The following is a 12828-nucleotide window of genomic DNA, read 5'->3' as shown; positions in this document are numbered from 1 at the left end:
CCTCTATACATATCACCCTGGGGGGGGGGATTAAGTGAAACAAAGTCACTAGTCTCAATTGTAATATACATGACTGTAGCAACCATCCAGGAAAGAATATCTTACACTCGTCCGGCAGATGACAGCGGTGTGCCGATGGTGGTGCAAAGGCCGCAGTGTGGTGTACTCCCTATGAGTCGGGATCGCTAAAGATGGACTGTGCGGACTATCTCCAATGTAACCAGGATCCCATTCGCAGACAGCTACTCACCAGAAGTGGCAAGCCGAATGTGATGTCATCAACCCTCGAGAGGTGTGCCACCAGAAGTGGCACGCCGAATGTGATGTCATCAACCCTCGAGAGGTGCGCCACTGGTCGGAGCCAGGACCTTGGATGGAATGCAAGCTAGAACCCTCCAGATGGAGCCTGGTCTTTCACCATGACAATGTGTTTCGGCCGTGACCCTTTCTCAAGTCTGTTGAAATAAATCCATCCAACACCTAAGCCTGAATGCCATTTATGGGAAATGCACAGATACCTGTGATACCATGCTATGTCTCACAAAATAGAAATAGCCAGCACCCCAAAAGAGCATCAGTTGTTTATTAGGACTCAAAAAAAAAAACGTTTAGGTGCCTCACTGGACAACTTTCTCAAAGGCCCAAAACACTGATGGAGGAACATGTGTTTTTTTATTTATCACCTGTTTTGATGAGATCTCAATAAACTGAGGCTCATTATGGGGTGCTAGCTTTTCCAATTTTATGAGTAATAAAAACCCGACACAAGTTCTAGCCTTTGCCCACTCTAACTAAAACTTAAATGGTGTTGGATGGTGTGCCACCTTAGAACATTAAAAACACATTTGCATTGTTGGCCAAGGAAAATATCTTAAAAAATAAAAAGTCACCTCGAAAGTGGAGGCCTTAAAAACTGTAAATCATGAAGACATATGAATGGAAGGTATGAAGAAATGTAGATATGTACATATTGTTTAGTCGTATAGGACTCTTTTTTGGGACAATCTGGGCAACAGGTCCGATACACTTGCGTGCCTTTTTTACTGTATTTTCTTGGCATTTTTTTGAGGTAGGTCAGAAGGTCTTGCCGCAACCTTCTCCAATTCCTTGAGCTTGGGACTAGCATGCAGAATGTAACTTGTTTATAGTCAATATGTATGCACATCCTAGGCTGATTTAGACACGAGCCAGTTAATCTACCAGCATGTCTTCGGACAAGCAGTACCTAGAAGAAACCCACACACACACAGGGAGTACATGCAAACTCCATGCAGTTAAGAGGAAATAACCAAGACCAAATCAGGACTACAACAACAAGATGAAAGTGAACTGAGATTGGAGAAATGGTAATATGGGGTTCTCCAGTAACACAAAATGAAGCAATAAAAAAAAAAAAAAGTTCAATCATTGTGATGGACAATTGAGATCTGGCTTGGTACCTTTGGACACTGTTTTGTAATTGCTCAACAGAATTACTAAATAAAAACATTTTTTAAACATGGTCTCAATTCACAAAGCTAACACACCAGGCTAAGTCTATTCATTTGAAAAAAAAGTGTCCATCAACGTGTTACTAAACCCTCAACAGTAAAATCTTTTTTATCTGCTTTTGCTGTCTCCAATCCATTTGCTCTAGTTGGAGCAGCAGTGGCAAGTCTGCATATGCTCTGTTTGGTGTGTATTGCTGAAGTTTTTTTGGGGGGGGGAAGGGTACACAGGGCCAATCAGCGCTGTCCAGACAGAGGGTCGGGAGTTTTGCAGCCTCATAGGACAGTCAGAGGAGAATGAAAAATCACCCAAGATTAACCAGTGCTTGATTGGACACTCATAGAAGTCACAAGACTTCTATATACTGCTGATGAGAAAAGGTATTTAGCAGTTTATATTTACTAAAATAATTGCATTTCCACATTGCGTGTACTGTGGGAGGCCAGACAGAGTGAATGCAGGGTCCGGGGAGACCAGATATAGTGAATGCGGGGTCCAGGGAGACCAGATATAGGGAATGCAGGGTCCGGGGGAGACCAGATATAGTGACTGCAGGGTCTGGGGAGGCCAGATATAGTGAATGCAGGGTCCAGGGAGACCAGATATAGTGAATGCAGGGTCCGGGGAGAGCAGATATAGTGAATGCAGGGTCCGGGGAGACCAGATATAGTGAATGCAGGGTCCGGGGAGATCAGATACAGTGAATGCAGGGTCCTGGGAGACCAGATATAGTGAATGCAGGGTCCAGGGAGACCGGATATAGTGAATGCAGGGTCCTGGGAGACCAGATATAGTGAATGCAGGGTCCCGGGAGACCAGATATAGTGAATGCAGGGTCCGCGGAGACCAGATATAGTGACTGCAGGGTCCGGGGAGACCAGATATAGTGACTGCAGGGTCCTGGGAGACCAGATATAGTGAATGCAGGGTCCTGGGAGACCAGATATAGTGAATGCAGGGTCTGGGGAGACCAGATATAGTGAATGCAGGGTCTGGGGAGACCAGATATAGTGAATGCAGGGTCCGGGGAGACCAGATATAGTGACTGCAGGGTCCGGGGAGACAAGATATAGTGACTGCAGGGTCTGGGGAGACCAGATATAGTGAATTCAGGGTCTGGGGAGACCAGATATAGTGAATGCAGGGTCCGGGGAGACCAGATATAGTGACTGCAGGGTCCGGGGAGACCAGATATAGTGACTACAGGGTCCGGGGAGACCAGATATAGTGACTGCAACTCCTGGGTTTAGTAACACTTTAAGGATTGAAAATTGCAGCTATATGAGTAAATTAGGGAGCCTTATCTTTGTGTTTTGTGAACTGTACCTTATATGTGTATATACAATGTGTAAGGTGTGTGGCTGGGAACAGAGAGCATAAATGCTGCCATATGGTATCTCCATCTAAAAAAGAATTAGAACACTTTACAAATTAATATGTTATATGTGATTTGTCATTTACCTGCACCGTCTGCTTCCCATCACCTCGCACTATGTGACTGGAGGAGTTTAATTCAATCTGACCCTGAGGCTTGCGGATTACATCACTCTGCATGGGAAAATGCCAATACTTTAGCGCTAAGTTTACAAAATAAGTTCAGCTATAAAACAGGTATTACTCTAAACATGTAAAACAACAAGATGGCACACAAAACAGATGGGTGCCATGCTATCTACTAAAGAAATAAGATAATCTAAAATCATACAAAATGGTAATTCAGTGCCCAGATTCTTATGTGTCTCAAGGATTCAAAGCACAAGATTTGCTTACTGGACCTTCTAACTGTGCATTAGAAGTCTCAGTTCCTTTTTTGCATTCTTTGTGATACTCAAGTTCATTTTGAACCCAGAAGTTAGCTGTCATTACTGGGCCAATAAGTTGCAGGCAGCAGATTGCCCACCACACTACTGAGGTGCACAAAGGGGAGGGATGCTCGTGACATCATTGACCTAATATGGGCATATGGCTATATTAGGACAATGACATTGTAGCGGAATTAGGTCAATGATGTCATGAGCATCCCCACTCCTTCACACACATGCAGCTGCAGGGCAAGGAATATCTTGCCCACAGCTCATTGCCCTAGCAATGGCAACTAATTTCTGGGTTAGGACTGAATCTGGTTCATGCCTAGTTGCCAGAAAGAAAAAAAAAAAGTAATTACTCCTTGAAGTGTCCATTGCAGCTAGGTAGACTTGAGCCCACCAGTACAAGTCCTCAGGGTGGTTAAAGTAGCCCTTATATTATGGAAATTTTTTTCTTTCCACTACTGGTAGAAGGAAAGAAAATCGCTCAATTCTTCCATCAGCACAGTCAGTGTTGACATGGGAATCACTCCCATAGTTGCCGGTAATGATCACATGAAAAAAAGCTGACAGGCTGGTTATACTAAAGTCAATTGATGGATCAACTTCACTACAACCAGCATGTCCATAGATGGAGTGAATCCCATCCAGTCCCTGCTGAACTGGCCAAGATTTGATCAACCTATGGTTGACTTTAGGATATTAGATTGTTGCAGGGAATAAATGGGCAGGGGAGCAGGTGGGAGCATTTGGCCTCATAAAATATGTTGGGCTGGTGGACCTGACTGAAGATACTTTATTATGCACCCAACATGGCCACCCTCTACCTACCCCTTGGCCCAGCACTGCTTAAAGGGCTGTGTAAATCACAGGTCTGGTTGGACACAATTACAGTTCCTTTGACAGGCAAAACAGTTCTCATTGATTCATTTCAATTGTGAATTTGGCTTTAGTTTTAATAGAATTGTGTACTAAGATAAACATGTAGGCGGCCACTGGTGAACCATTTCTCTTAATGCTAGCTGCCTGGCTGTGTCAGGCTCATTCATTATTTATCCTGATGAGTGAGACTGGCAGGTATGGCCTTCTTGGGTTTAACACAAAGTGCATCAGTTGCTATGTCAATGGACATAAGCTATGCTACTCACTGGAGATTTGTAGTAGAGCAGCTCTCCACCTTTAAGTACAAACCATCTTCGCTTCCAGGTTTTAAGCTTGCCTCCCATTTTTAACAAATATCCAGATTTTTCCAAGAGCTCCTGAAATATACGAAGATAAACAGAAACAAAAGTTGCGCATTATTAAAGCAGATACAGAACACACACATTAAGGCGGCTCTGTACTCATTATAATGCCATTAAGCCCGGGGTCACACATATGCGGTTCGTTACACTGCATGTGATTTGCAAAGGAACTGCACCGCATTACTGTGGAAATGACATGCGATTTGTGTGCAGTGCGATTGGAGCCATATATTTTGTTTGGCTCTAATCGCACCGCACCCGCACCAAAAAGGTGCAGGACCCTTTCTTTGGTCCGTACTAGAATCGGATCGCATGGGTATTCACACCTATGTGATCCGATTCTACACATTGCACCGTGTTTTGCGGACCGATTTTGGGGTGTTGTTAACTTAACGTACACACCCGCAGTGGTTCACATGAACGGGGTGCGATTCTAATGCGGTGCGGAATTCGCGCAGAAAACGCTGCAAATTCCGCACTGCATCAGTGTGAACCCAGGGTTAAGGTACTTTTTTTTAAATGCAAGCAATCCATGTACAGCAGAGGTCAGACTGGGTGAAGGAGAAACAGCACAAGTAGCCAATCAGTTGTGCTGCAGTACTTGTCTGCTAACAAGGTGCATGCTGATAGGAGGAAAGAGTGGAGTGACAGCGAGATAAGCATATTAGTCTGCTGCTTCTCCTTTCAGTCACAGGCTGGGAAACAGACAAGACTTGTGGGTGTTAGGGCTCATTCACACTAGCAGTTAAGGGGTGGTAAAACCTCACGGCTGAGCACTGCACCCAACCACTACCCCTTTAGCTGCAAAAGCCACGTCCAAAAGTATACACATGCTGCAGCTGCAATGCTTTGCTTTGATGCCGCAGCAGGAATTATAACCCATTTTGCTTTTGCATAACACCTGCCAAACGCAACCCATTCAAGTAAATGGGGATGATCTGCAGGTACGTCGCAACAGTGTGTAATGCATTTAGTTGTGGCATGCTAGTGTGTGGTTCATAGGGTTAAAGAAGGCACCGAGAAACCAATAAAATGACCCCTTATTGCCTGTCAAAACATGAATCACTTTTCAGAGATCAAAGCTAATGTGAACGAGCCCTCACCAAACTGCAGCAGAGAAAAAACAGGCAGGACTGTGCTGTGTGGCAGAGCTATGTAATTCTTAGAACTGAATGGACAGAAAAGCATTCGGCAGATAAAAAAGCTGCCTATATGGCTCCTCGCAAGACCTCCTACTCTCTAGCTCCCTTGTTTCCTCCTCCCATGCTCGTCTTCAGGATTTCTCAAAGGCTTCACCCATCATCTGGAACTCCCTACCCCAAGCTATGAGGCTATCGCCTACTCTGCTCACCTTTAGGCGCACTCTGAAAACCCATCTCTTCAGGGAAGCCTACCCCGCCCCCAGCTAATACTGGAATCCACTACTCCTCCTACCACTCGATCCCCCACAGCTAATTACCTTTTGTACCACTATCCCCTCCCTCCTAGATTGTAAGCTCCAAGGAGCAGGGCCCTCTAATCCCTCTTGTATTGAACTGTATTGTTACTGTACTGTCTCCCTCCATAATGTAAAGCGCTGAGCAAACTGTCGGCGCTATATAAGTCCTGTATAATAATAATATATGCATTTCTTCTGTTTATCGAGCTGCTTGCCTGGAGTTCACCTTTACATTACACATATCCCATGTGTTTAGTTTCTGACCAAAGCCTATGTCTATGGTTACACCCTTGCACTCAGCTTCCCCCCAAAACATCTGAGGCTCCGTGCCTATGGCTGTATACCTATATGACCCACACATACTGTACATATCTTAACTCCATGACAGTTGTTTTCCTTATCCTCTGCAGCCCCCTGCATATTTCTATCCCCACCCGAAGATATTTTCCAGATAGAAAAATGGAAATTCTTATGTCACTAATTAATTCTGCATGTTGGGCGATCTGCTGCCTAAAAGCACACAGATGGCAGCACAGAACTGAGTATTAATACAGACAAGATAATCTGATAACAGCAAACAGATGATTCTGTGGGTCACTTTAGCTTAACAGTGATATTTGCTGACTTCCTGGACGCAACTACGTCTGAAGAATGTTTGGGTGCTGTTCAACCCAATAGAAAAATATTTCATATATGGGAATTAGAGGTCACAAGCTGGATGTACTACCAGAAGGAGCCAGTGATTGTCAGTCTATTGTTTCTAGCAGCATGTAAACTATTGGATCTGCCATATACTCCATAGAGTAAGCCACCGATATGGTGCTTTAAAAAAGAAAAAAACCTCCAACTCAGTATGCTGGAGATCCTGGAATTTCCTTATTTCCCACATACTGGGATTGTCCTAATATTGGGCCCTTTTGGTCCATGGTCGGAGATGTTATACCTAGGTTCCGTGGCCTAAAGATTAACCCTGTCCATGTCATATTAGGCCTCCCATTTCCATTGATTCTGTATTTGATAAATAAGCTGATCTCACATTCTTACTACTGCTAGATGCCTGATTGCACTTAATATGAAACAAGTAATAAAAAGAATAAAGAAAACTCTGGAAAAAACTCTCCATTTAGGGGTGACTAACCACAGATGTTGGTACAAAGCTAGATTGGAGGAACTTGCTTTGGGCCATTAAGGAGCAACCCTTTGTTAAGACATCCCTTCTTGGAACTTACAGATTCCTTTTTTGCATGTATAACCTTGGTTATATACACAGCTTTGTGGATGTTCAGACCTTGCAATTTTGAGATGTATTTTTGATACACCTTCCTTTTAGAAATGTATGTCCACCCACAGGCCGGGTTGGGGAATAGAGTAGGAGCTCAACCACTACACCTGGTTTTATATTTATGGGTCTCTTGGGATTGAGGTGGTAGGATATGGATCTTTATTCCTTGTCTATTTCTATATGAAACTTCTATCTTCAGTCCTGATAATGCTGAACTCCCATGAAACGCGTAGACTGAATCAAACCTGGAACACTGAGTTTTTCTACAAGTGTACAGTTTATGAATTTGTACACAGGTCTGACTACCCCATATCTGTGGGTAATACGTGTGTTTTAATTTTGCATGTAATAAAACAATCATATTTTTCATGGTTTTTGGCTGTGTTGTTGTACATCACTGGTATCATATTTAAAGTCCCATACAGATTAGATACATTTTTTGCATTTAGATGAATGGTGATGATACCCTCTAGAGATATATTCTCATTATGTTTTTTATTGTATTCAATCAGCCCCCATTTTTTCATAAATACTCTAGAAAGACACAACAAAATATGGACCCTTGGTGCCAAACATCCCCAGCATGGAAATGGCAGCCTCCGAGATCTATAATATTCTACTTCTTGTGACTAAATGTCATGGTCTTGTATCTTCTGTACATTGGAGAGCATATAAGACCCTGTGGAGTTAATATACTAAAACTAATGCTAGTTTTACTACTTAATACTGGTGCACACAAAATTTGGTGCAGCTGTGCATAGTAACCAATCCGCTTCTAACTTCGGCTTGTTCAATTAAGCTTTAACAATAAAACTTGGAAGCTGATTGGTTTCTATGCAGAGCTTCACCAGATTAGGTGTGCTCCGGTATTAGTAAATCTCCAACTGTTGGTCATATATGAATGTATATGATTTACTGGGACAACTGGGACACTACCATGACTACCAAATAGTGAATATTGGCCTCTGGACACGCTACATTCATTGAGAACACATTTCCCCTCTATAGGGGCTTGGATTCCCACATGGAAGAAAAATATATTTGAAATTTATTTTACAAATATTCTTCCCAAATATATTGACATATATTTGAAATGTTACAATTTTGGCCATATTCAAGATATTTAAAAAAAAAAAAAAATCATATATATATGACCCATGTGATACATATACTGTATGTTGAAATGCAATTTTATTACAAAATATATGAAAAATATTTTTAAAAATACATTTCAAATATACTGTATGTCTTCCAAAATACAAATCTACATTTTTGAAATGCATTTACAAGTATATGTAAAAATATATGTTAAAATGACTTATTTATGTTAAAAAAATCTGAAGAATATATTTAAAAAAAAAATATTTTTAAAAATATTTGTTTTTTAAATATATTCTTCAGATTTTTTTAACAGCTTTCACAGATCTCTGCAGAGTATAACTTCACCTCCCTGCCGCCTGCCTCTTGAAGCTTTGAATAGATTCAGAGAAGAGAACTGTAGATAAACAGGCACAACTTATGTGGGAGGATTTGTTTCATCTCTGTGTATCACCCGAGGCCAGTCAATTTACTGGACATATGGAGATTCTATCAGTCCCATCACTTCCTGTTGCAGAAAGACAAAATAAACCACTACTTCGCAATTGGCATCAGCGTTGTCACCCTGCTTTGTGCACTTCTTCACTTGGCCATTGGGCTGCCTATCAGATGCAAAGTAGCATATGCAGACCTGATAGTTCAGTGGCCAACAGGAGTGCACGTGGCAGGCTGGCATGGTTGCTGCTAATTGACATGCAGTGGTTTAGCTTTATTGGTCTCCAGCAGGAAGTGCTTACTGGCAGGATCTCCAGGTAAGAAGCTTTGCAACTGATTCACAAAAACATATATGGTGACCCATGATGTCAAATATACTCAATTAATAGATTGAGTATATTTGACTTAATAGATTTAGGGTTTACATACAAATTTACACTACACATAGAATGTTTATTAAAAGGGACAGCTCACCTACCCTACTCTACTTTGTTTACAGGTGTAAAAGACATTTTATTAACAACGATATTTAAAATGCAGCTCAAAGGAGTGGAAGGAACGATGTGGGCAACTTGCCCTCGGGTGGGTGAGTAGGGTGAGCAGCAGTTGAATGGATGGGAACTGCGGACATACAATTCTAAATTAATTTGTTCCCTCTAGTGCATTATTCTGTGCCTTATGAAATAAATTTCAACAACGATCCAGTATATAAAAGCATTGGCTATAATGCAATACGCCTGTTGGATGCTATGTTGATTAAAAGCAGCAGCCCAGTATTTTTTTCCACATATGGCTCACATTTTTGCCATTGTCACTTGATGAGGAACAGGTTTTTGGAAGCTTCTGTTCTGGTTCTGAGAATTCACTGTCAATTGAATATGCGTCAGGAGGAATGGCGTAGTCGCTGTCCGATGCCATGGAGGAAAATGAAATGCCTAGAGAGAGAGAGAGAGAGAGAGAGAGAGAGAGAGGGAGAGAGAGAGATGAACACAAGTCAAAGTTCTCTTGTTCTGCACAGTGAGAAACACCCATTTTATCCATATACATATAGATGAGTGACAACAGAAAGAGACTAAGTGGTCCATCAAAGATGCCTCCTCCTTTTTTCATATTTATCATGTTTGTTTCAATCAAGTTTGAAAGTATAGTCCACCTTTCTAACCATGTTTCATGTTACACCCATATTTATGGTATAACATGAAATATGGTCACATCTCTCAGCACCCATCTTTCCACCTTACTGTAATCATGGGGTTCCTTTCCTTGCCTACACCTGTTTTCTTTTGAATTTAGCCAGGCTATCCATGGCTCTGTCCACAGCCACGTCATCCATTCACAGATCCTTTTACAGGGACCTGTGAATGGAAGACAACAAGACCCATTTGCCACCATGGTAAAAGCACTCTTAAATCCCAATGGAGCACAGGTGTTTACTTACTCCAGTCCTATAACTGAAGATCTGTACCTTCATATGGACTTGGGGACCAGTCTGCAGCAGCCTGCGCACTGCACCCGCACTACACTGATCATCGCTGCAATGATCTGCAGGCTCCAGTGCTGGAAGTGTTTTTCAAGCATCAACTATTCTTCCAGCAAAATAATATTTTTCATGGTTAGTTTGGAACTTTCTCCATGATATTTTGAGGTCAAGTCCCTATGTTCTTGAAAGTGAACCCGTGCTTTGCAATTCAGGGCAAAAACAGGTTCACATAATTTCAATCCAAACACAGGTCTGTGGAGGGGTGGAGAGAGTCCGTAGCTCTGTGTAAGTTTCAATCACAATGAGTTGGATGTATACAGGGTTTTTTTTTCTAGATGGGTGCTAGGTGTAACCAGCAATGTTCAAGCTTTATCATGGATTGTAAGCTGCATTGGTCATTAGAGGTTCAGTTCTTGGTTTTGTCCTTTTGGAAGGTAGACTATTGCTCCAGCCTCATCTCTCTTTGACGGTGAATCTCAGTCCCAACTTCAGCACTCTTGGAAGGTGAGCCTTAACCCTAGCCTTAGCTCTCTTCAAAGGTGAACCTGCTTCAGTTTTCTTGGACAGTGAACCTTGGCTCAAGCCTCAGCTCTCTTGGAAGGTGAAACATGGCCCCAGCCTCAGCTCTCTTAGAAGGTGAACCTCGGTCCCAGCCTCATTTCTCTTTGAAAGTGAACCTCAGCCCCAGTCTCAGCTTTATTGAAAGGTGAACCTCGACACCAGCCTCAGCTCTCTTGCAAGGTGAACCTCAGCCACAGCCTCAGCTCTCTGGAAAGGTAAACCTCCCTAAGCCCCAGCCTCATCTCTTTTGAAAGGTGCGCCTCAGCCCCAGCCTCAGCTCTCTTAAAGGTGAACCTCAGCTCTCTTGAAAGGTGAACCTCAGCTCTCTTAGAAGGTGAACCCTTGCCTCAGCTCTCTTGAAAGGTGAACCTCAGCCCCAGCCTCAACTCTCTTGGAGGGTGAACCTTGGTCCCAGTCTCAGGTCTCTTGGAAGGCGAACCCTTTCCTCAGCTCTCTTGAAAGATGAACCTAAGTCCCAGCCTCAGCTCTCTTGAAAGGTGAACGTCAGCCTCAGTTTTCTTGAAAAGTGAACTTCGGCCCCAGCCTCCATTCTCTTGGAAGGTGAATCTCCACCCAGCCTCAGCTCTCTTGGAAGGTGAACATTTGCCCCAGCCCCAGCTCTTGGAAGGTGAACCTCAGTGCCAGCCTCTGCTCTTTTGAAAGGTGAACTTTGACTCCAGCCTCAGCTCTCATGGAATGTGAACCTCGGCTCCAGTCTCAGCTCCCTTGAAAGGTGAACCTCAACCCCAGCCTCAGCTTTTTTTGAAGGTGAGCCTCCACCCCTGCCCCAGCTCTCTTAAGAGGTGAACCTCTGTCCCAGCCTCATCTGTCTTGAAAGGTGAACCTTGACCCCAACTTCAGCTCTCTTTGAAGGTGAACTCTTCTCCAGCCTCAGCTCTCTTGAAAGGTGAACCTCCGCCCTAGACTCAGCATTCTTACACACGAAAACATGTTTTTCCTCAAAACCTGCCCTATATTTGGCTATGAGTTTTTCATTTTTCCATCAACTATAACCAGTTTCAAGTCATATCGAAAAGCTACCCTAAACCAAGGACAATCATGAACACCATTGGTTGCATTGAACATCAACCATGGCAACCATATTTCATTAATCTGACTTCAAAGAAGTTACTTTTGACTTATTGCTATGGATTACTGTTTATTTTTTCCCAAAGAATTAGGTTTATAAGTCTGTATTTTATGTCCAGAGATCGTCCAGTGTTCCCCTTTCTGTGATGAAAATCATATACACACACTCACAAATACTATATAAATACACATTTTAACACACTGCCTTGAAAATACCTTGATATAGTTATCTGTTATTTCTATAACTTTTACTTAATATTCAGAATGTTTCCAGCTGCTTGCAGTATACACAGCTCACAAACACCAGAAAACATCTGCTCCTAATGTTGGAACTGAGTAACTAAGTTCTATTTGTTCCAAGGTTCCCCTAATTATTGGACCCATATGTACTGAGCAAGCAGCTGCAGGCTAATGTGTCTCCGTATCACAAGACTTTACAGCAGTCACCACATTATGTAACTCCAGAGCACTTGGTACCAAAACTGAACCTACCTAAATCATCTGTTTGGGATAATGTTTACTTGGTAAGCTATTTGTTTTAAGTGTCTTTCCACCTTTGCAGCCAAACTGAGAAACCCCCACTATAGGTTTGTTATGTGTTTCCATTTACATAGCATATCTAAAACCATTTAAAAAAATTCTTACCTTTTAGCAGTTTCTTTGGAGCAGATTTGTATACAGTACTCTGTAGTCTGCTTGTATTGTTCAGAATAACTTGCACTGTGTTATTTAGGGAAAATTTAGGGACATGCTGGATTACAAGTGCATTACCATGCTATGCAGAATCCAAGCTTTGATATCTTTAGCCCTTTGTTAGGACATACTGTATATTGTACATATCTAGTTTACAACTAAAATAAGATCTGCCAGCACAGTAATGACAATTTTAATTATACATACTGTATATA

At 42.3% G+C, this 12828-nt stretch overlaps 1 protein-coding gene across 1 annotated transcript in view; it reads right to left on the bottom strand.

Moving 5' to 3' along the window:
* Positions 1-12828, bottom strand: part of PLEKHH2 (pleckstrin homology, MyTH4 and FERM domain containing H2) — a 239504-nt gene that overhangs the window by 80153 nt on the left and 146523 nt on the right. Inside the window, exons 12-14 of the mRNA XM_089677844.1 lie at positions 9589-9725; positions 4442-4552; positions 2950-3036 (exon numbers count right to left, since the gene is read on the bottom strand). Coding sequence (XP_089533970.1) covers positions 2950-3036; positions 4442-4552; positions 9589-9725 — 335 coding nt within the window. The remainder of the gene's footprint in view (positions 1-2949; positions 3037-4441; positions 4553-9588; positions 9726-12828) is intronic.

This window comes from Staurois parvus, unplaced genomic scaffold (assembly GCF_062004578.1).
Source record: "Staurois parvus isolate SC_StPar_1 unplaced genomic scaffold, SC_StPar_1.0 ptg000192l, whole genome shotgun sequence".
NCBI classification, from domain to species: domain Eukaryota; kingdom Metazoa; phylum Chordata; class Amphibia; order Anura; family Ranidae; genus Staurois; species Staurois parvus.
This window is presented reverse-complemented; position numbering and strand designations above follow the sequence as displayed.